The following is a 24,772-nucleotide window of genomic DNA, read 5'->3' as shown; positions in this document are numbered from 1 at the left end:
TCAAAATTTTGAACTAAAACGAATCACAAACAAAAGAGTCAACCCGACAACTTTTACCAAAAATTGGTATCCAAGGCCAACACCTCTGGATATTCAATTTAAAGAAAGAAACATTCAAAACCAATTCTCAATCTCGGCTGATAAACTCTATGAATGAAATATAGATGGATTATCAGAACAAGAACTTTTGAACAAATTACAACACATCTCCATGGTTGCTAATAGTTATATTACCAATCATAACTTAGTCAAACCCAAGTTGTGGACCTTTTGGTCACTAGATTTACATGAATACTCCATTCCTGGTGGGAAAAACATCTTATTGAACAATCCATAAATGAAATAAAAAAATGCAGTAAAAAGAAATGAAGAAGGAACACATGTTTTCGATGAACATATTAGAAGAGGGGTCCCGGATTCAGTCAACACATTACTTTTCACTATCATGGAACATTTCATAGGGACACCTAGTAATGTCACATTCAGGATTCATGACCAACTCAGTAACTTAAGATGTCCAACCTTAAGTGATTTTAGCTGGTACAAAGATGTTTTCATGTCCAGAGTCATGCTTAGAGAAAATAGTAATCAACTATTTTGGAAAGAAAAATTCATTAATGGATTACCAAATCTATTTGCCCATAAAATCAGAAACGTTTTAGTTAATGAAGAAGGTATCATACTATATCATACCCTTACTTATGGAAATATTATTAATATTATCCAGAAAGAATGATTGAAAATGTGAATTGATATGAAAATTACAAAACAAGTCAACAAAGACAAGTCAATAGCCAAATACGAATTAGGAACATTTCGTGAACAATATGAATTACCTCCTATTGCACCATCTAACAAAAAGAAAAGATCAAAAGCCTACAATAGGTACCCAAATAGATACTCCAGTAGGAGACACCCTAAATATAACAAATTCAAAAATAAGGGTTTTGAAACAAATAAATTTTACGAGAAACCCAAGTCTAGCAAGTGGAAGAGGAAACCCTCAAGAAAATTCCACTCACAAAAACCAAGAACAAAAAGGAAATTGCTACAAGTGTGGCAAATTTGGTCATTATGAAAACAAATGTAGAGTTAAGAAAACAATCAACCAGTTGAAAATCTATGAGGAAGAGAAAACCGAGTTAATCCAGGTCTTGGAATTAAGAGACACAGACCATAGTCAATCCAAAGACGATTTAGAATCTAATTCATCTTCTCTCAATCACTCCTCAAGTAGCCTTTCATCCCCTGACATAAAGATAAGATGCACATATACTTGTTGTAAGAGAATTCCAGCCCTCAATAAACAAGAAGAACAAGAAAATCTTCTTATCGAGTTAATTAGTAAAGTAGATGACCCTGAGTTAAAATCATTTTACTTAAACAAGCTTAAGAAGTTAGTCTCCCAAGAAGAAACCAGTACTAGTCAACCACAAGCAACCCCAAAAATCTGTCTTAGCACAACCTTGGAAATGTTTAATAAGGCTAAGAAAGAAATTACGGTCAAAGATCTACAAAGAGAAGTCAACAAAATTAAGGAAGAAATTAAGTCCTTAAAATCAGAAAACATATAAATTCGCTCACATCTCAGTAGTATCCAAACACAAGCACTCCTTAGCAATAACGATGAAGAACACAATAGTTATTCCTCAGACCAAGAATCAGAATTCAAGTTCACAGAAAATCCAACCAAAAACCTAGTTTTAGGATTACTACAAAAAATTAGGATCCAAAAATGGTATTCTAAAATAAAAATAATAATTGAAGATTTCCGGTTAGAAACAATTGCCTTAATTGACTCATGTGCGGATTTGAATTGTATTCAAGAAGGTTTAATTCCCACTATGTATTTTCATAAATCAACATAAATTCTTAGTGCAGCAAACTAGTCACCAATGCAGTTAAAATATGAAATCCCAAAAACCCATGTTTGTTTTAAAACCCCATTTGTTTTGATTAAAACCATTTCAGACCCAATCATTTTAGGTCCCCCTTTCATAACTCTCATATATCCTTTTAAGGTGCACCAGGACCGTATAACCACTAGAATGTTAGGACAAAAAATCACATTTAAGTTTTGCACGGAAACAGATCTCAAAAAATTAAGACAATTACAAAAAGATAGTATCTCAAAAACCATAAATCTAGTCACCAAAAAATCACAACAAATTAATTTCTTAAAAGAAGAAATTAATTACAAAGGAATTGAAGAACAATTAACAAATAAATCTTTGTTACAAAACATTGACAACTTTCAAAATAAACTTGTTCATGAAATTTGTTCGGATATTCCCAACGGTTTTTGGCACAGAAAACAACTCATTGTTAAACTTCCTTACAATAAGCAATTTAATGAAAAGAAAATACCAACAAAAGCCAGACCAATCCAAATGAGTCAAGAAGTTATGGAATAATGCAAAATAGAAATCCAAGAACTTCTCAATAAAGGAATCATTAGGAAAAGTAAATCACCCTGGTCTTGTCCTACTTTCTATGTCCAGAAAAAACGCTGATTTAGAAAGAGAAACTCCTAAGTTAGTCATTAATTACAAACCTCTTAATGAAGTCCTGGAATGGATACGGTATCTAATTCCTAACAAAAGAGATTTAATTAAGAGACTTAGTCAAGCTGTAATATTCTCAAAATTCGACATGAAGTCTGGATTTTGGCAGATTCAAATTCATGATGATGACAAATACAAAACTACATTTGTCACTTCTTTCGACCATTATGAATGAAATGTAATGTCATTCGATCTTAAGAATGCATCCAGAGAATTTCAAAATATCATGAATGAAATATTTAATCAATACAGTCATTTCTCAATTGTTTATATTGACGATGTTCTCATTTATTCCAAATCGATAGATGAGCATTAGAAACACTTAAATATGTTTGCTAGGATAATTAAGTCAAATAGACTAGTTGTCTCATCAATCAAAATTAAGTTATTTCAGACCAAAATTAGGTTTTTAGAATACAATATCCATTAGTCAACCATTTAGCCAATAGATAGAGTAATTCAGTTTGCAGATAAGTTCCCAGATGAAATCACTGATAAAACCCAGTTACAAAAATTTTTAGGATCCTTAAATTATGTTGCAGAATTTTATCCACATCCTAAACAACAATGCAAACCCTTGTTTGATCGTCCAAAAGAAAATCCTTCACCTTGGTTCAATACTCATACTTCCATTGTCAAACAAATTAAATTACATATTAAGACTTTGCCCTATCTTGGCATTCCAACTCCCAATTCATTCAAAATTGTTGAAACTGATGCTTCTGAAATTGGTTACGGAGGTATTCTCAAGTAGTCAATCTCTTCCGGATCTCCTGAACAAATTGTTCGTTTCCATTCAGGAGTATGGAATCCAACACAAAGTAATTATAGTAATATTAAGAAAGAAATATTATCTATAGTATTATGCATTAGCAAATTTCAAAATGATTTATTAAATCAAAAGTTTTTAGTCAGAGTCGATTGCAAATCTATAAAACATGTTTTACAAAAAAATGTTCAAAACATTGCATCAAAACAGATTTTTGCATGATGGCAAGCAATATTAAGTATTTTTATTTTGAAATCGAATACATCAAAGGTAGTCAAAATTGCATCCCTGATTTCCTAACCAAAGAATTTTTGCAGGAGAAAAATGACAGCAAGAAGACCTGATCAAAGGAGGCTTCCAGCCACTTTACCACCACCACCAGTAAAACAAGAATCAAGCTCATATTCTTCATCGGCCTTAGCCATTACCAACCGTTTCACTCCCTTATATTCCACAATAGGAAACTTTAGGCCAAATTACCAAACACCACGTCCCAATTACCAAACGGCATTAGTCAGTCAATATGACCTTTATTCAACCCCAACATACCAATCATCATCATCCCAACCAGTCAGTTATACCAAAACATCACCATACGTCAAGAAAAACCCCAATGAATATATTTTCAGTATCCTTTTCAATCTTAATCAAGAACAAGCACCAGAAAAATTAGCCAAAACAGTTTTTCCACCTAATTTCCATTATCATCTTATAACATCACATAAAACACTGAAATAATATCAAGCTATCCTCAGTGAAACTGAGTCAATTTCAATCAAACCTCTCTACAGCAAAACCCATGAAAACAAAATCCTCTACTATTCTCTTTACATTGGAAGGTTTTTTAACCTAATCAGATTGGAGAATCCCCTTTTATAAAACCAAATCTCTTCATACTCAATATGTCCATATTCCCAATAACCATTACAATTACTTTGATGCATGGATTAACATCTTCCTCCATCAAACAGAAGATTTTAGTCATTCATGGTTCATTAATTTTGACAAGAGTTTCATATTGAATTTTCCTGCATGGTTCCCAAAATGGTGGTCAATTCACAGCCTAATAGCCAGTCTCCTACCAAAAGAGTTTATGCAGGTCCTATCCGCCAATTTCCAGCAGAAATTTGACAAAAGCCGATTCAACTACAGAATTACACTTCTCCCAATATTCATGGCCAAAGTACAAAGTCTCATGGATTATGAAGTGGAATTATGAAGTCGAAACACGTGAAGTCTACAGAATCAGATCAATCAAGCGGTGGGATAAATTCAACCATCAATTAGGTCCTCATTGAATTTCCCATTACTCCACCTCCAATCATTCTGGCACAACCAGCACAGCTATCACTACCAGTCATCCCGGAACAGTTATTATTGGACATTAGTCCATCCTCATCCTTCAAAAGAACAATCAAGTCTTCCAAATCATCAGGCTCAAAGAAGAATAAAGTCACTCAGCTCAAATATTTAGCACAACAATTACTTGCAGAAGCAGCGATGCTCCACACTAAAGAAGAAGAAGTTTCAGACTCCGAATCTTCAGATGCGTCCTCACAGCAACCAGCCAAGTCAACAAGTCAAAAAACACAGTCAGCTAAGTGGGTCGACTACCAGGACAGATCAATCAAGCGGTGGGATAAATTCAACCATCAATTAGGTCCTCATTGAATTTCCCATTACTCCACCTCCAATCATTCTGGCACAACCAGCACAGCTATCACTACCAGTCATCCCGGAACAGTTATTATTGGACATTAGTCCATCCTCATCCTTCAAAAGAACAATCAAGTCTTCCAAATCATCAGGCTCAAAGAAGAATAAAGTCACTCAGCTCAAATATTTAGCACAACAATTACTTGCAGAAGCAGCGATGCTCCACACTAAAGAAGAAGAAGTTTCAGACTCCGAATCTTCAGATGCGTCCTCACAGCAACCAGCCAAGTCAACAAGTCAAAAAACACAGTCAGCTAAGTGGGTCGACTACCAGGATTCCCATGACCCATTTGCATAAAGTCATGTGAAAACTTCAGTCATCATGTCAAGTCACCATGTGAACATTAGGACAATTACCATGTGAAAATTCAGTCATCTTTCCAAAGTCACCATGTGAAGCGTTCAGACAATATTCGCACCAATAATTTTGACAAAGCATGGAATTATTCAGTCAGCCAGCACATTCCCACCAATGATTCTGACAAAGTTTGGAGTCATTCAATCATCCATATTCTACAATGAAAGCAGCAATTATTCCAACAAATTTCACTGTTCATCAATAGTGAAAGCAAGTCATCATTCATCAATAGTAAAAGCAAGTCACCCAATACCTTTTTCCAAGTCTATAAAAAGTAGACTCCGGATGAGGAAGATTTCAAGTTTGGAATTTTCACAATTTCTCAGTAAAAACTTTCTTTGAGTTCACACTGTACCCAAAGAAATCAAAATTGTAAACACTTTTAACTTTCAAATGTCAAGGATGCTTGCGTGCACCAATATCCTTTTCATCAATCATTTTCTTATTTGCTGACTCAATCGTCAGTAAATCAATTGTAAGTTCCAGTGTTTTGCAATAAAACTTATTTTCAAATTATATTTGCATCATTATTTTGAATTCATTATTTTCATTATGAAGAATATTTTCATAACAACTGATTTTGAATAGCATAAAATCCTTACTCACAGTCAATTCATCGAATATCTCAAATTCAAGGTAAACACAGATCAATCATTTTTTCAATTATTTCTATTTGTTTATAACAGTTGGTTTCATAACATATTTAATCCTGGTTATCCTCCACATCAAATTTCCAATAATTCAATTAACAGCTCATTCAATTATGATCATCATTGTCCATGGTATAATTGCCCTCATCGTTATTTTCAATAAGTAGCTATATATATATATATTATATTGCAACCCATCTTAGTGATAAATTATTCGACATGGGACTCCATAAAATAATTTTTTTGAGACTTTTAGGAAATGTACAAGTTCTAGCTTGAACCGGTTATGTTATAGGGTTTTCAGTTTAAAAGCTAAACCGAATCAAACAAGGACGTGACAGACTTTTTTTCTTATGGATTTAATATCAAAATCCTCTCTTTCTCAACCTCCCTCATCTCCTCATAACCTTCCTCATGCTCTTGGGGCACGTTTGATGGGCTGACATGGATATAACTTGTAGTATTAGACTGGATGGGATGGGACTTGATTAGATTTATGTATGTTGTTTGGTACTCACTAAGGGTGCGTTTGGTACGTGGAACGGGACGGGACAGAATGGGACGAGGCGTTCCGTCCCGCGTTTGGTACGCCAAAAATGAGTGGAACGCGCTGTTCCACGGGACAGAAATTGGGTGTTTTTGCGTCCCGCCTCCCCCCTGGAACGGGTTGTTCCACGTATGTTGAACACAAAAATTCCATTGTCTACCCTCCTTCTCTCTCCCGCAGCCTCCCTCTCCCGTAGCTTCGTTACCCTCCCTCTCTCCTGTAGCCTCCTCCTCCACCACAAACCCAGCAACCCAAATGCTTCGTTACCCAAACGTAGCTTCGTTACCCAACAACCCAGATGAATTCGAGCTCGATTTCGGGCTTTCCGGGCTGAGTTGGAGACGAATCTGCCGAAATACCGGCGAAACAGACCGAAACGCACTTCCTTCTAGGGAAAAATTCGGCGTTTGCGCTGGCCGGAACGACGCGATGTTTGCGAAGTGCAGGGAAATCATAGTTTGATGCAGTTCAGTCCACACTCGCCTCCCTTAGCCTTTTCATATCGTTGGTTTTAAATTGGGGAAAAATAGTTTGATTTACCGAAATTGAAGAGAAAGATAATGAAATGAAGAGAAAGTATGGGTTTGTATCTGAGCATGCGGGAGAGAGAGAGAGAGAGTCAAATGGAAGAAGAGAAAGCAGAGAAACGGGAGAGAGAGAGTCAAATAAAAACAATGAGTATACAAAAAGATCGTTTTTGTTGTTTCCATTTAAGCATGCAACAGATCGTTTTTGTCAACTATTTGGCAAAAACAATGAGTATACAAAAAGATGGTTTGGATAAAGAAAGATTAGGTTGGATGAGCAAAAGAGAGCAAAATCCCCAAATGCAGACAACCTTTAAAAGAAATGGATATAATTTGCCCCCAAGTTCTTGGCATGAGATTTAACAACAAAATCTTTCCCTATTCAAGGGGTCTTTTTGCATCCCTCACTTTATAGCATACAACACACCCACACAAAGCAAGCAAACCAACAACTGAAATAAGCTTTGAGCTCCCCCTTACCAATGGGCAAGCTTATGCCTCCCCTCTGCTCCTTCTATCTACTTTATCTTATTTTCATCACCACATTTTCAGTTTCGATGCTAGTTAATTCGCTCACTCTCGATTCCGATACTCAAGTTCTTCGTCTTATAAAGCGTGCCATTGATCCCAACTCTGTTCCCGTCTCTTCTTATCTGAGTACTTGGGAGTTTGCATTGGATCCATGTGAGAGTACCGGGGGGTGGGGGAGTTTCTGGGAATCTTGCGCTTGACAACTCCCCTAGCAGAATAACGATTGAGCTTGACGGTAGTGGCTATGAGGGGTTCATCACACCGTCAATCTGGAATCTAAACAGAGCTCACTATCATCAATCTAAGCAAAAACCACTTTCGAGGACCAATCCCGGATACCATTTCTGAACTAAACAAGCTCACCAGACTTTCATTGTCCGGCAATTTCCTCACAGGCAACCTTCCCAAAGGATTGACTGCGCTCAAAATGCTTCAATCTCTAGACGTTTCATATAACCAGCTTTCCGGCACCATTCCTCCAAGCATTAGTGGATTAAGGAGTTTGACCTACTTTAGCATGTCCAACAATGGATTCACTGGAGAATCCCTGAAGTCTAAGGGTTGTGGCAGCTGAGGACATTAGATCTCAGCAGAAACAATCTCTATGGGCGTATGCCAAATGTTCCATTAGGCTTGAGAAAATTGATGCTCAGCCATAACCTGCTTTCCGGGCACCTTCCGGCATTAAACAAACGCAAACGTCTGCAGTTGCTAGATGTGAGTGACAACAGGCTTTCAGGTACGATTACAAGAGATATTTTTACCTTGCCCAAATTGACCGAACTCAATGTTTCAATCAACACCTTCACCACCTTAGAAGTTGTAAGATTTCTTGGACCCGAAACACAGCTTCAAGTGCTTGAAGCCGAAGGAAATCAGTAGCGTGGACATTTGCCTCTCAATTTGGTCACTCTTCCAAATTTAAAGTCAATCAACATGTCATAGAATCAGTTCTTTGGTGTTATACCGGGGGAATTCAGAGCAAAAGTAGAAGCATGGAGAACCCTCTACTTAGATCACAACTTTCTGCAAGGAAAGCTTCCGCAGGAGTTCATTCTTGGCCCAAAGACAATAAGGGGTAGTCTTTCAAATAACTGCCTGAAGTGTCCAGAAAACCTTCCAATATGCTTTGGGGGGCAAAGGAAATTTTCAGAATGCGGTGGACAGAATGATACCAGTGGGTAAGATTTTTCCAATAAAAAAGATTTACTTTTTTTCTCAGGAAATGAATAAAAAGAAAATTGTATACAAATAGAAACAATGTTACATAATCCAATTCATATTAGGATTGTCAAGCCATGTAAAAAGTGGTTACTGAGACAAAGCAATAAAGAGCAACAGATAATGTATACTTGCATGAATCATAACCCCTCACCTCTCTAAAGTGGACTCTCTTGATAGAGTTCTCCCTTTATAGTCTTCTCCAAGAAGACTTTCCACACATAAATAAACAGGTCCAAGGCATACAAAATAATATGAGCAACTCAACAGAACCTGTCCAAATACGGGCAAGCACAACCCTGCGGAATTATACCCTGCATACGCCACAACGTCCAGCAATGGTATCCAGAGCTAGCTATGTCACTTTCAGCATTGCAGATTGCAAACCAGCCAAGCAATCCCCTGATTAACAACCAGTTTAGTGCTTCAGGGCTAAACCTGGCAATGACCAAAGAAAAAAAAGGGTTTAAGAGATCATTGAGTACTAAGAGAGATAAGATCTTCAACCATTGAAAGATTGAAATACCAAAACCATAAATAAACACAAAATACGAAGACACTAAAAGAAAATCCCAATTGCAACCATGATGCAGTTCGAGAAGCTGAGGACCAGCCGATCTACAGTCAAAACATTCATGTGCCGTTGAGAAAATAGCCAATAGCTGATTGTCTCAGATTGATGCCCTAGTGAAAGTTTCTCTTTAAGAGTCAAAATACCTAACATACTCCTTCCAAATAATAAGAAAAGGAAAAGGAACTAGTGCATCAACAAGAACAGCTATATTTTCCCTCACGGTAACCAGTAAAACAACGTTACGGCCTGCTAAAAGAATTTAGTTTTTGGCCAAATGCTAGTCTTTGGTCCCGTTTGCAACATACATCAGTTAACAAAAAGCACTTGGTAACAGGTGATACTCCTACTTACAGTTTATGTCGCACGCTAAATGTGGTAAAGGAGTGTTATTTTTTAACAGCATCTTAGATGACATTTTGAAAACACTTCTGTTGCTCTTGAGCCTTAAGAAACTAAAAGGTATAGGTACCAATTTCTGCATATGAAATGTATAGGTCCACCGCATTGATGTCATCGATTATGGTATATATAGGAAAGCCTGCCTCCTACTGGCTCACTGAAAATAGAAACGGTGGGTTAGAATGTGTAAGTTCTATGTCAGGATAATCTGATCCGACAAGGAAAAATCCAAAGATTCATGCCTACCTTGTACAGAAATGGAAATAGAACACCCTTCAATTTGTTCCTCACATACTGGTCATTCACTTCACTCGGAAGCACTAGCATTGACGATCAGAATATTACCAACGGATCTGCTCATTTCAATACAAAGCACCAAAATAAAGCGCAATTACCTAAAAACAAGCACAAACTCAATGGACCAACTTCTAACCTCTAAGAAGTAACAGAAATTAGAACGCTAATCTAGTCATTCGAAGACATTCACGCAAGGCCATTACGATGTTTAAAACTAGTGGAATACACTCCATGTCAGTTAGAGATCATTGCAAACCGTAATTTCTACAGGATTGAGTTGGATTTAGCAGCACCTCCATAAAAACCTCCAAATTGCACGTCAGGCCGACATTTACAATACAATAAACCAATATAATTTACAGCATTGGAAGATAAACAAAGAACACAAAATTGAACAACCACAATCTCAACCCTTTATCAAGTATGTATCAAACAATGGATTGGATACAACCAAATGTCAAGTGTATATCATATGAATAACAAAAAGCATATAAATTTGAACAAAAAAGAAGCACATTGATTCATGGAGTTCTATCGACAAATGCTATTTGTTGCTTGCTTGCTACCTTAAAAATATTCGATAACTCGATATCCAATTGACATGTATGGTGACGGACGGAGCTTGGTGGACAGCCAAGACGACGATTGCAGCAACGGTTGCGCAGCACGGATCTGTCAGGAGAGTGGTAGCCGGAGGTTCTTAGTTCCGACTCCATCCGGTGCTGTAATCGTCGTCTTTGCTCCCCACCAAAGCTCCGTCGCCAGAAATTGGACTGTAGTGAAAGAAAGAATGGTCAAATTTGTCCAGAGCGGAATTTGATCAGGTTTGAAACTTGAAACCTCACAAGTTTGTTGTTTTTATCACATAGCCCCCTCAAATTTTAAACCATACAATAAGACCCTTCAAAGTTTTAACAAGTTTTTAAACCTTACAATGTTCTATACTATTATAATTTGACATTTCTTTCATGATGGTCTAAGGGTGTATTCAATTGGGAATTTGAGAAATTTTAATGGATTTATAAATCTATGGATTTTTATGAAGTTTAACTTATTTGTACATATTTTATGTAAAATTTTGATTCAATTCCCTTGAAATCTCATAGGGAGAAGTGAGATTTGTGGTTGCTTAAAATACACTATAAAATCTCTCAAATTCTCTCTAATTCCTCAACTTTTCCAAATTCTTTAAATTCTAATTCTAATTGAATACACTTGTAATGTTATAAACTTCTTTAAAATTTTAATTGAATACATCTAGATTTCTAAGGATTTTAATAAACTATTTTAAAATCTTGATTGATTATAAATTGAATTTCAGATAATCACTTAAAATCTTGATTGAATACCCCTAGATTCATTAAAAGAATTAAAATCCCTCAAAATTCCAATTGAATACATCGCCTAAGTTAGATGAGAGAAATATTTGGTATATTGATTTTGAGCCACTCAAACTCCCAGAGTTTACGAAACAAGGTGTTTCGTAAAGGGATTTTTTTTTATGTTAGCCGACATTCACCTCTCTCAGACCCTGCGTAAAACGGGAGCCTTATGCACTGGGTACGACCTTTATTATGTTTTTTTATGCTCTAGAGGTACTACAGATATTTTAATCGTTGGATCTTTATTTAAAATTACAAACTTAAGATCTAACACCAAGTGGATTGTAGATTTAGCATAAAATAAATGGGCGGCCACTTTTTTACATAACATTTGTTACACACGTTTTTATGGGACCCACTCTGTAATATAATTTAACGATCCAAATCGTTTATCATTTAGAATATCATTTACAGCTCATTCTCACAAAAAATATACAAATTCAAAACTATTAAAACATTCATTTGTAATGAAGAAAATGAACGAATACGGTTTTACAAAAAAATCTTGAACTCTTATTCAAACGGTCATATGATTTTTGATAGAACATAAGTAAAGGAAATTGGTCAAAATGATATATTGAAGCTAAATCTCAATTAGCGAAATGATCAATATTTTAATCTGTCATCAATATTTAATCGTTATGTTGTGAATCTTTTATTGTTATGTCTTCGATATTGTACAATATATTTTTTATATTTAATTTTAATTAGTCCCGTATGTGAAATTCATTTCGAAGAAAATATACGAAAAAAAAAAAACAGAAACGGGAATTCATATGCCAAATGGCCACACTCCACTCTTCTCTACTGGTAAAAACCGCTTGACATAACAAGCAGCGGCACTTTCAGGAAGTCTGTCTTCTCTGTGTGTCGATGGAGGATCCTCGAGAAAAAGAAGACAAGGAATTCTTAACCGAAGCTGCAGAGTTAGATGAAGCATTGAGAGTGTTGAACTCCTCTCTCTCTCAAATCAAATGGCGTCTCAAATACTCTCGACGTCGACTTGACACAGGTCTCTCTCTCTCTCTCTCTCTCTCTCTCTCTCTCTCTCAATTGTAACAGTTTATGTTGTTCTGATTTCCCGAATGAACACTCCATTTTGGCTTCTGGGTTTTCAATATTTTGTTGTGTTTCAATTCACAAGCTCAATTTTGCATATGAGTTTTGGTAAATTTGGTCTCCTTCAAACGTTGGAGTAGATAATTCTTCATTGGTGCCTGTATAAGCTCTCAGCTGAATATGTTTGTCGATAATATTTATCTTTAAAAGTTGAGATGCTGCTCTTGTGGCTCCTTTGGTTTCAATTTTGCAACTCCACCTTTTTGTGTTGTAATTTAGAGGGCCAGCAAATGATCTTTCTTTTATACTTGTCAGTGGGATTGGGTTGGGTTTCCTGAAAAATCTTTCCTTTTTTGTTTTCTTTTCGTTTCATCCAGAGCAAAAATGGAGAAATCATGTGATTATGAAGATACATTTGATTGATTGTAACCCAAAAAACATACATTTGATTGATGATGATCTTTGTTATTTGAATAGAAAGCAAAGAAGGGAAAGAAACTTTCTTTGGTGATCACGAAATGAAAAGAGGCTGTAGAGGAAAGAGTACATATAATCTTGATTTAATATTCTTTTTCCCCGTAAAATGTACATGGAAATGGAAGTAAAACAATTGTGTTCAACCCTGCGCTTTTGTAGTATTTTGATTTATAACGATAACTATATGTCCACTTCTATGTGGTGATACTTTTGGTGATCACCCTTTAAAAATTGAAACAAGATCCTGAATTTACCGTGTACGGTAAATGAGAAGCGCATCCAAGCCTTCAAGAATCTTTCTCCTTGCCACTATGAATTCCTCTGGCTTACTAGGAATATATCTGTAAACATTTCAACCAAAGTTTGTATATTTTACTGTTATGTTTAACGACTTGTGGTTTTGTGGAGGCAGATATTCTAGCTTTGTGCACTGGAATGAGGCCAGTGATACTGGTAGACTATGGCGGAAAGATGCCTGAACTGCAAGAGAGACTCTGCGCTATTTTGAAACTTTGTCAAAAGGTTTGTCCTTAAAACTTTATTAAACTAGTTGACTGGTTTTAAATTAGTTTTGCTGCTGATTCTGTCACAGTTCATACTGACATTTTATCCAAGTTTTCTAAATCATTCTAATAATACCATTTACCAATAGGTTTAACTTATAGCTATAGTCAAATGTCTATATTAAGTTATTAACAATTAGTCAAGACAATTAGCTGAATCCGGTGAAACCATTTCATAGAAGTTCAATTAGGAATCATGGTGGTGCGCGCACACACACATGTAAACGTGACACGCACATCGATGGTATAACCCGCGAGACGTGGTGCTTTCTCTCTCTCCCCCCCCCCCCCCCACACTGAATAAGTTTTTGTTTAGGGTTTAAGGATTCGGAGTCTAATGTTTAAAATTCATAAGTCAAATGTTTGTTCTTTGGTAAGAAAGATTGCAATTCATTTTATATAATATTACCTGCATTTGCTTATTCGTACTTCTGTAAACACATGTACTGATATGTGTTGGTATGTCTTTAGTTGGTTTTTTGGCAAAGATGATCCGGGTTTTATGATTTAATCATTTCTTATCTCTCTCAGCTCTCTTTCCCATTACATTTCCACTAGGATGCGGGCCGAGCATTAGCTGATAATCTGCATTACATGATCTATTGACGTTGCATATCATGTCATATTATTATTCTGTCCTTTTTCCTTTTACTTTTAGAGTTATTGGTTTTCTGAAAATCAAATAACCTTTAAGACTTTTGTGCAGGAGTCACCCATTTTTGAGCATTTGAGAGTAATGGTTATAGAAGAAATGATATATTTGATACACGTTAGAGGGCTTGCTGATCATGTTAGGTCAAGCTTGAACTCAGAACAAGAGTTGCTCTTTGTGGATGTTGAACGAGATCCTCCAAAGGTTACTCTCTGCTATATTCTTTTCCGCCCCCTGTAATCTTTACCTTGAACTTGAACATTTTTCTTTCTCCCATTTGGTGATTGCCTTTCTTTCATTTGTGTTGCAGATGATAACAGAAGCAGAAAAAAACCCATTGGGGATGCAGCTTATATCTATTCAGAAGTTGTTCTCTCTGGTATTTCCTGTTGGTGGAAGGAAAGATGAGGCTTCGCCATCTCACAGTATAACAGCTGATGCTGAACCGCCCATAAATGAACTCATCCCTTCTCAGTCATCTGAATTTATCGATCTGAGTAGCTGCATGCAAAATACTGAGGTCTTACTGCCAACGCTAAATGGGTAACTGTCTAAGCTTACGTTTGGATACACCTTTACTACCCTTGGGATGTAGCATTTCCCTGCTTCAGGTTTCTGTGATGCTGAATATGTTTGTGAACAATTTCAGCACCACTTGGATATGTAAAGTAGCCTGAATGACTCAGATGGACTTTTAACTGGTATGGTCAGATAATTGCTTAGGAGTTAGGTGGTCCCTTTTACAGGCACATTACTAAGTTGGCTTGGATAACCAACATCAACAACAACAACAAAGCCTTTTCCCACTAAGTGGGGTCGGCTATGTGAATCATAGAACGCCATTGCGCTCGGTTTTGTATCATGTCCTCCGTTAGATCCAAGTACTCTAAGTCTTTTCTTAGGGTCTCTTCCAAAGTTTTCCTAGGTCTTCCTCTACCCCTTTGGCCCTGAACCTCTGTCCCGTAGTCACATCTTCGAACTGGAGCGTCAGTAGGCCTTCTTTGCACATGTCCAACCCACTCATTCCTAATCTTATCCTTTCTCGTGAGCCCACACCTCCAACGAAGCATCCTCATCTTCGCTACACCCATTTTGTGTACGTGTTGATGCTTCACCGCCCAACATTCTGTGCCATACAGCATCGCCGCCCTTATTGCCGTCCTATAAAATTTTCCCTTGAGCTTCAGTGGCATACGACGGTCACACAACACGCCGGATGCACTCTTCCACTTCATGCATCCCGCTTGTATTCCATATATTCTGTCTTTGATCGGCTTAGGCGAAGACCTTTAGATTCCAACACTTCTCTCCAAAGGTTAAGCTTCGCATTTACCCCTTCCTGAGTTTCATCTATCAACCCTATATCGTCTGCGAAAAGCATACACCAAGGAATAACCGAATGACTAAAAGTTACAATGAAAATTTTTATGGTCGGATGGTCCCCTACGCTTGCATAAAATATTTAGAAATTGAAATCTGATTCCGTTTTCCCATTAATGGGAAAAAAAAATCTTATTTTATTTGGTATTGAACTTCCAGTCTACAACCTGGCTACAAAGTATTTGGAGTACATGAAGTGGAAACTCACTAGACAAATCGATAACTTGTAGTTTGACTGATGCCAGTAATTAGGCTGGAAATAAAACATAAAGTGGGACTGGAGGGGGGAAATAAATAAAGAGTTGTTTTGCCACTGCCTGTTTTGTCCGTCAACTCCTAAACATTTGAGTCGTAAGTCTAATAGTTTGCTAGAAAGTCACTCAAATTGGAAGCTGAATTGATATTCTGAAGTAATTCTTATACTATTTCAGAAAGTTTTAAGGAATGAACTTGTTAGAAGTTGCATGTAAATCCCATTCGAAAATTAATAGTTTTAAATTTCTTCTTGTATTAGATGTTGGGATTAGAATCTTAGTGTCATACACTAAAAATTTGTGTTCAATACTTCAGATGGCTTCTTGGGTATCCAGTTGTGTACTTGTTCAGAGAGGAGCATAATGTTGCTGCTGTTTGTAATCTTTCTTCCAAGTGTCTTCATATCTATAAAATATCAATATGCAGGTTAGTTTTTCTGGTCTTGTTTTATGAGGCGTTCAGTAGTTATATCAGAATTTGAATTATTAGATTTATATTTTATCACGATATTCGATGTCCCACTTGGGTCACACATACATATTTTCATTCTCTAAAGTACTAACATGGCATCGTACACGTATAGTGTCTTGGATTTGCAAGAAGTCCAGTAACCAATAAAAGTAAAAATGTGTTCGTATGTTTTACATTTGGTTTTTGTGGCTTGTTTTAGATAAATTCTTAAAAAGTGCTGAGAATACTAGTCTCTTGTTGTGCTCTAAGTTAAATAACAAAAACTACAGAAAACTTCTCATATTTGAGCAATTTAATTGCATACTTAACAGTACTAGCCAAAAGGTCAGTCTTCAAAATACATTGCTCACGGACGCAATGTCGCTTGTTGAGATAAAAGTTTGTAATTCTTGCAGGAATGGATCCCCTGATGAAGTATATCAACCAGACGAACTCTTGAGGTAACTCTCCGTGAATTTTTTATTTTATTTTTATTAGTGTTATAATTGATGGATATCTTCTGTAAGTTGAAAAGAATACTTGATGAGGCAACACAAAGAATTTTTTTATTTTTTTTAGAGTGCAAGTTCTTTTGACTGTTATGGGAAGAGCACATCGGTACTGGAGATGATATTGATGTTATGCGTAACGAGGATGAATTTTGTGATATTTTGAACCCCACCCTATATTTTTAGCCTTCTTTCCGAACTGTTGGGAAGTCCCAAAGTTAATTGAGTTAAGGCTTTTGAGAAGTTATGTAGTAAGGGCATAGTTGAAGGTTCATTTATAAGTCCTTGGAGATGCACTTAACAGAGAATAGATACTCTCTATCCGCATTTTTTTCTTGTTGTGGAGAATGGATAGTGTTACATTTGTGGAGAGAGTTATATTATCGGTAGATGGATGGGGGTCGGGTTCACCATTGTGTTTATCATTCCTGTGCCTTTATAAATTGTCATTGACACATAATATATTATCTACCCAGAATATAACTCTCGGTAGTCTTTACCTGCACCGGACACAGAGACACGCTTTAGTATCCGTTATCACTGAGATTTGATTTTTGTTGATTGGTTGAACAGTTTCTCGGTGCCCTACGATCTTAGCATGAGAGGGAGCAAGGAAAAATGGGCAGAGGCATTTTTGGCTCATATGCAGGGGAGATGGGAAAGGTGCGAGCGTGCTTGGAGGCCTTTGCAGATGGAGGTTAGCGAACTAAAACCGCAAACTATTGCGTTCTAAAATAACCTGTTTTACTACTTTCTCTCACCATGCTCAAACATCGTCCAAGAATCCTTGTTATGAGCGATACTAAAGATACTTGTAAAGGAGTTTAAGTAAGAATATATTTTGTCACAAGGAATTTACATATATTTTGTCTTGCATTTACAGTTTATTGCTCTTTTATATGTAGCAAAAATGTTCTCTTGGTCATCCCGTGACGGAGGAATGTTTGTGACTCACCCTTGAATTTGATATCAGGGATAGAGAATAAATGAATGTTCTTTCAATGTTTTAATCTCAACCCTTGATATTAAATTAAAGGGTGAGCGAGCATGAATCTTTGGTCACTTGGCGACCAAGAGAACAAGATTCTATATGCAGGCTTTTATATTTGGCCACATGATGCGGTTGTTGATGGTTGGTCTTCTTTTTTAAATTCTTTAAATTAAGGAGTCTTATTTTATTGTCACATCATTTGATTTACAAAATGTGGTTTAAATCATGGAGTCTCATTTTATTGCTTTTATCTTTAGGAAAACTAATGAGAAAGGCTTAACAACTTTGAGTTTTAACGAAAATGACAAAATAAATGGTAAAGTGAATAGTACCATGATTGACTTTTTAGTGTAAAAATATGATTTTTCGTTAAAATGAACAGTACCAAAAACTTTTCATTAAAGTTCCCTTTATCTTTTTAAACCACATCATGTGGTTTAATAATTTATTTTGTTGTTGTTGTGAAGTTCAAACTTAGTAGTTTTTTGACTTTCTTTGTCAAACCTGTAATCATTTATCACACATGTTCTTTAGATCAATTTTCATTAGAGATTAGACTTTAGAATGCTTGGTATTAAAGTCTGGGTCATTGAAGATTAAATTGCAAATGGTTTTGCTTCATCTCAAGTCAAGTTTTTTCATGAATTGCATTTCACGTTTAAAATATCTTATGCGTTATGGCTAGTGAAATCGTCCATTTCTGCATGTGAGTCGTCACACAATTTAAGAAAGTCTATATAAGTTGACCTGACACTTTCTTTTTCCAAATACGAGTTTTTCACCATTGATATGTTCAGATTGCTTTGGCATTTGACAAGGGTCTTGGGTTGTACTTGTTGGATAAAGGAAAGGATCTTTGATTTATTTAGAGTTGGACAGAGCACTTGGCTCTTTGGTTAGAAACATTTTATTTTGTCTTAATTTTTTTTTTATGTTGGAGGAAAAAGAATTACCATAGATAATCAAACTCACCAAGCTTGACTTGATGTACATTCATTAATTTACAATTTGGCATAAAAATTTGAAGATAACCTATAAAAGTTTTTATTTATTTTTTATGGTTCTTCATGAGCGTATCTCTCTAATTAAGGAAATCACCAAAAGAAAATTCATGCTTAATCACTAATTAGCAATGACTAAAATATTCACAAAATTGTCGATATTTTCGTCAAAATATCCGAAAAGTCAATGATCGATATGGAAAATGAGGGTGGAAATGTAAACTTCACCATATATCGGCGAGAGATAGAAAAATCAATGAATGTTAATGATATTTACCGATTCACTACAAACAAAAAAAATTGTTAGAACTTATTGTAGATATTGAACCTTTGAATTTTTTTTTGTAAAATATTAGGCATATCAACTCAATTGTATAATGACACGTGATGTACTATCTATTTCCGACATACTATAAATCTCTCCACAAGTAGTTGGCTAGTTTGCCTATACGACACGAGTTGTTTTATATATGGACAAAACCAAGTTATCATATGGCATGATTTCCAACGGTCCACATTTTACATGTTGGGGCCAAAATTGTTGTTTTGCTGTTTTGCACTTCCACCTGGCGTATTTTTCACTCTTATTTAATATAATATATATCATAAATAAATATAAAGTGGTTGAAAAAAACTTAATATGTGAGTGCCAATAGTGAAAAAGGTTCCTCGTCGGATCCTTTTTCTGAGAATCCGGTAGATCATGTGATCATGATCGTTCATCATATATCATGTGGTCAGTTTTCGTTAGGTATCATTTATATTTAATTTTAAAATTTAAATGATTTCTGACGTCACAATGTACAACGAATGGTCATGATTACAGGATCTTCTGGATCCCCAAGAAAAGATGCCAGCAAAGATCCTCTTCCGCCAATAGTATCCAAATTAAAATTGCTTAACTTTAAAAAAAAATGATTTGTACACTCCTTTTTTCCATACACATCACGTTTCTTAATTATCTTTTGTTTTTATTCGCTCCAAATGCCCCAAATAGATGTGCTTGAAAAGGGGAAAGGATGTGCAAGCAAAACAAATACAACTTTTATTTTCCAAAAAAAAAAAAAAACAAATACAACTTTTTGACTAAAGCAATACTTTTATCGTCGGATGCTAAATCGACGCTAAACAAACAACAATATATGCCTTATGTTCCATTTATATCTAAACCGACACATCTTTTCTGTTAAGCAGTCGCTCTTAAACTCGTACAATTCAAGTCGTCTCCTAAACTCATACATGTTGTGAACAGATATATAATTATTATAATTACATGCATTTGCATATCAATCAAACCACTGAAAATCATTTTTTCTTCAATAGCAAGCATACTGAGAGACCTAGTAATTAATTTGCTAGAAACTAAGTTTTTTGGTGTTGGAATCCTAGTTTAGATTGTTCATTTCTAGAGAAGCAAGCGCCTACAAAATTATTTCAAAGACATTGCAATACGCAAACCTCGATCTTCGCTTCGTTTGTTTAAATATCAATTTTGTTTATTCAATATACAGTGTTGTTATTTATTTAATTATTAGCATAATTCAAATTTATTTCTATATATATTTATCTTTCATCGTTGATTATTATCCAACAATCGAATTTGGGTTCTCATTTGATGAGAAGAACAAGATGAAATATCAGAAATCATATTACTTATTAGGCAATGCTTAAGCCTCCAACTTCCATCATTACACGCAGCCAAACCAATGCTGGAAAATCCCTCTCCAATAAAACACAAAATTCGAAACAAAAGCTCCTACAAACTTGACAAATAAAAAAAAAAGTAATAAAAAGAGGAGAAATAAAAAGAAAAATAAAAAGAGGCAGATATTCCCCTCTTCTTCTTGTTGCTGTTGAGATCCATCACCTTGTTCTAATTTGCTTTGTAGAGGGTGAGGGCTTCAGACTCGTTGGGAAGTGCGGGGATCGCTCCCTTCTTGGTTGTTGTAATCGCTCCGCATGCATTTGCAAATTTCAGTACCTCCCTCAACCTCTTCTCGTCCTGCAAATCCAACCAAATTCGTTCATCAGCTTTCCAAATTAATATAATTCAAATATATATAGCATATAAGATGCATAAAATCATCGTCAACTGTATAGCTTACTTCAAGAATAGAGTGGTCATCGACAATCTTCGCAAGGAGAGCACCGACAAACGAATCACCGGCGCCGGTAGTGTCAACGGCTTTGACCTCGAAGGATTCCACCACTCCACGGAAATTCTGTATTTGTTGTTTTACAAGTAATGTACACAAGTTAAGTTTTTAACCCAATTACCAAACCAAATGCCTAAAGTTTCCAAAAAAAAAGTAAACAAAACTCAATATCCTGATGGATAGGGAGTTGGATGTCTACCCATGCTTCAAAACCCAATCCCCTCTAAACTCAAAACTAAATATTCATGTGGATAGAGTGTTGAATTTTATCCATGTGTCGTCACCGACATTCACCTCTCCCAGACCCTGCGTAAAGCGGGAGCCTTGTGCACTGGGTACGACCCGTCGTCACCGGTTCGAAACTCTCCAATTTTCTATTAGTTTTGAACACATATTAACTCCTTCAAAAATGTCTGCTTTGCCACATAATAATACTTGAAATATTTCTACTTTGTTACATAAATGGTGCACGGCCACGGCATTTGTAGAGTGTCAATAGCAACTCGTTTTTTTAATATGCAAAACAAAAACATCAAATGAATAAGATAAAGATTCCATTAATATCAAGAAATATAATCAAACTTACTTTGTCCACAACCAAAATCATGGACATAGACCCCACCCCCACCTACCCCAGGCCCAACGTGACTAAAAGTCAAAAACTCAGAACTAATTAAGCAATGCATATGCAGGTGCAACAAAATAGTAAAGAATTGGATTGGATCGCATAAGGAACTGACCTTGGTGTAGTATCTGCAACCCTTCTCACCAAGAGTGACAAGGAGGAGCTTCAAGCTATCTCTCCACAGTGTCATGGCATTGGCATCATCAATCTTGGGGCTCCCTGTAAGGAACTCCAGCTCCACATCACTCACCTTGATCACATCGGCCTTATCCCATATGCTCATTATCTGCTTCTTTGCCTCTTCCCGCGACGGCCACAGCGGCTCCCGGAGGTTCGGGTCGTAGGAGAGCAATGCACCTGCTTCTTTAGCCACCTCCATTGCCTTCAGATGTGCCGATCTGCACGGCTCCACGATCAAGCTAATGGATCCATAGTGGAACACTTTGGCCTATAAATACAAAATCAAAACCAGACTCGGTGAGCAAAACTACATCAATCATTTCATTATCTATATGGTGTAATACAAAAAATGGTAAGCCTCCAAGATACATTTTAAGGAAAATATTGTGTGCTTTCTCAGTTTGTCACACTATCGATAATGTACACGTGCAAAGAGTGAAAAACCGTATCTCCCATGAGCCCATGACTAAAATGTCAATTTAAAAATTATGGGTATATTGTCACTTAGTAATACTAGTAGTATTTCTCTTCTTATTAGTGATAGGTCTTTGGTTCGATTTTCGCCAAAAATGAATTTGAACCACATTATTGCTAATCATTGTGAAACTCATCTCACTTTATTCACTTGGTATAAAAAATATCGTTTGTTAAAAAAAAAAAATCATAAGTATGTTATAAAAAGTGAGAAAATTAAGAGCTCGTGAAAATATTTTTAAAATGAGTAAAATTGTTGTTTTGTTAAAATATTTTTAAAACTAATATTTAGTAAAAGTCAAGTGGGTCTATGCTTCTTCTTAAAAAAAAAAACCAAGGACATTTTTAATCCAAAATTAATTAACCAACTTTTGACCATTTTAAAAGAACTTTCAGCCTAAAATTACTTTATGATAAATGCCTCCCCATCAACTTCTAAGATGACAAAAAGTGAAAAATAATTGGATTAAGAAAAAAAAAAGGAGAGAAAATAATTTAATTAAAACCAAAAAAGCCAACTTAAAATAAAATAGAGCCAAAAATTTCAACATGTATTTTCAATTGATTGGATCAACATGCAATATTACCGAACCGACCACAAAATGTACAACAACCACTCGCTTACGTGTGCGCGTGGGGAAAAAAAATACGAACACCCAAAACCAAATCGCGCTGCCAAACTTTACCTATTCAATTCTAAATTAATTATGCAAGTGGCCTCTACTACAATGATGAAAAAATATGTTGCTCTTATCCTACGACGTGAAACGTGAAATGAATTAGAACTCCGTCGACTCCTTATCTAATAAATCTATACAAATAAAAAACCTAAATTAATTATTATTTTTGTCATGAAATTTTATTTATTTATTTATTTCTTTAAAATTAATTAATTATTTTTGTGGGGAATATATCGGGACCGGTGTGTCTGTCTGATACGAGAGATCCGTGATAAGCGGGATCCACATCAGAAAATTAAGGGCCAAGAAATAAAGTGAGATCCAAGTGCATCCCACATCAGAAAATCAACGGCAGGTAAGTTTATCACACCCAACCTTCAACCTTCAACCTTCAACCTTCAACCCTCCCTCCAAATTTTCCGAGAAAAGAAACACAAAACGTAAGGAGAGAAAAGAGAGGAGAGAAACGTACGGATTTGATGAGCTCGATGTTGAGCTCGTCGGGCTTCAGCAGCATATCGGCGCTAGGGTTCCGGTAGAACATGAACTCACGTTCACCGTCGGCGCGTAGGGTCACGAAGGCCAAGGCGGTGCGGGCGCCCTGATCGAACGAGATGCCTTCTCCAGCGACGCCGTATTTCTTCAGGATGCCGGCGAGCATGTGGCCGAACTCGTCGTCGCCGAGTTTTCCGACGAACGCGGCCTTTCCGCCGAGGCGAGCCACGGCGATCGCCACGTTGGCGGGGGCCCCGCCTGGGGCTTTGAGGAAGCCAGGAGCTTCGGCAAGAGAAACGCCCGATTCGGTGGGGACGAAGTCGATCAGCATCTCGCCGAAACTCACGATCATACCCTTTCCGGTCTGCGGTACGCCATTGTTAGCCATAACTGAAAGAGAGAGAGAGAGAGAGAGGAGAGAGAGAGGAACAGAGTTTTGGTGGGATGGTGAGGGAAATAATGAGAGAGGAGGAAGTGATCGGAGGTGGGAGTATTTATAGGGAGAGGGAGAAACCGAGGAAGGGGAGGATTATGAGGAATCCGAAATTATACTTTATGTGAGGAAGCCTTGCAAAGAAAGGATTAAGGAGGAATCGGTGGAGAAAACGGATTATGATATTATTAATAATTCTAGTTAATTAAAATAATTTCACTAATGGATTATTTATGTCTTTGTTTTATTTCTTGAGTCAAATTAATCCAACTGCCCTTTTTTTTTTATGATTGTCCAAATTTGGAGAATAATGAATAATTTATTCTCCCATTCTAGGGTCCACTTGATATGGAGGAGAAATTTTATTTTGATGGGAACACAAGTGTACATCACGTGTTATTATATAAGTTTACGGATGTTTTATTTTTGAGTTGTCAATTTTCAAACACAAGAATTTCGTTATTTTTATAATAATACATTATATATCCTATCGTATTTCAGAAACATTAAAAATATATGGACATGGTGAAGCCAGAAAAAAAATAATAACAAATAGTTAAAAATGATTACTTTATTAAATAGTGAAACAATAATTAGATGCACATGTGCACCTTTTTGTTACGTAAAGATCATTTTAGTAAAAATTGGATGGTACATCATGATGATCTAAATTGATCTTAATTGATGACTAAACAGTTTATATATTAATTAATCTTTTACAAAAATATATTTAAATCATAATTAAAAAAATGAAAATTTTTGGATAGGATGTATCCCATTAGGATTATGAGAGATTTTAATTTTTTAATGAATTTAAAGGTATTCAATTAGGATTTTAAGTGATTCTCTGAAATTCA

At 36.0% G+C, this 24,772-nt stretch overlaps 2 protein-coding genes and 1 long non-coding RNA gene across 4 annotated transcripts; 1 reads left to right on the top strand and 2 right to left on the bottom strand.

Annotated features, from left to right (window-relative positions):
• Positions 1 to 8,888: 8,888 nt before the first annotated feature.
• On the bottom strand, positions 8,889 to 10,949 carry LOC114824334 (uncharacterized). Of its 2 annotated transcripts, none has more exons than XR_003772564.2 (4): positions 10,720 to 10,949; positions 10,103 to 10,209; positions 9,927 to 10,013; positions 8,889 to 9,321 (listed from the first exon to the last, which is right to left on the bottom strand). It is a non-coding gene; the product is annotated as an uncharacterized lncRNA (long non-coding RNA). The 2 variants fall into 2 exon arrangements; XR_003772563.2 differs by having other exon boundaries at positions 9,809 to 10,013; positions 10,720 to 10,941.
• A 1,320-nt stretch (positions 10,950 to 12,269) lies between these two features.
• Positions 12,270 to 17,742, top strand: LOC114824332 (uncharacterized). The gene is made up of 7 exons (XM_029100912.2): positions 12,270 to 12,547; positions 13,484 to 13,593; positions 14,341 to 14,490; positions 14,597 to 14,829; positions 16,237 to 16,347; positions 16,788 to 16,832; positions 17,454 to 17,742. The coding sequence occupies exons 1-7, from the start codon at positions 12,409 to 12,411 to the stop codon at positions 17,611 to 17,613; spliced, it is 948 nt and encodes a 315-aa protein (XP_028956745.1). The 5' UTR covers positions 12,270 to 12,408; the 3' UTR covers positions 17,614 to 17,742.
• Positions 17,743 to 20,507: 2,765 nt separating this feature from the next.
• On the bottom strand, positions 20,508 to 24,347 carry LOC114824331 (probable fructokinase-1). Its single transcript, XM_029100911.2, has 4 exons — positions 23,460 to 24,347; positions 21,769 to 22,101; positions 20,978 to 21,094; positions 20,508 to 20,874 (listed from the first exon to the last, which is right to left on the bottom strand). Exons 1-4 carry the CDS (start codon positions 23,868 to 23,870, stop codon positions 20,746 to 20,748), a joined length of 990 nt encoding a protein of 329 aa, XP_028956744.1. The 5' UTR covers positions 23,871 to 24,347; the 3' UTR covers positions 20,508 to 20,745.
• Positions 24,348 to 24,772: the final 425 nt, after the last annotated feature.

The sequence above is a fragment of the Malus domestica genome, chromosome 04, assembly GCF_042453785.1.
Source record: "Malus domestica chromosome 04, GDT2T_hap1".
Taxonomy (NCBI): Eukaryota; Viridiplantae; Streptophyta; class Magnoliopsida; order Rosales; family Rosaceae; genus Malus; species Malus domestica.
Note: the sequence above shows the minus strand (reverse complement) of the source record. Positions and strands in the feature narration are given on the sequence as shown.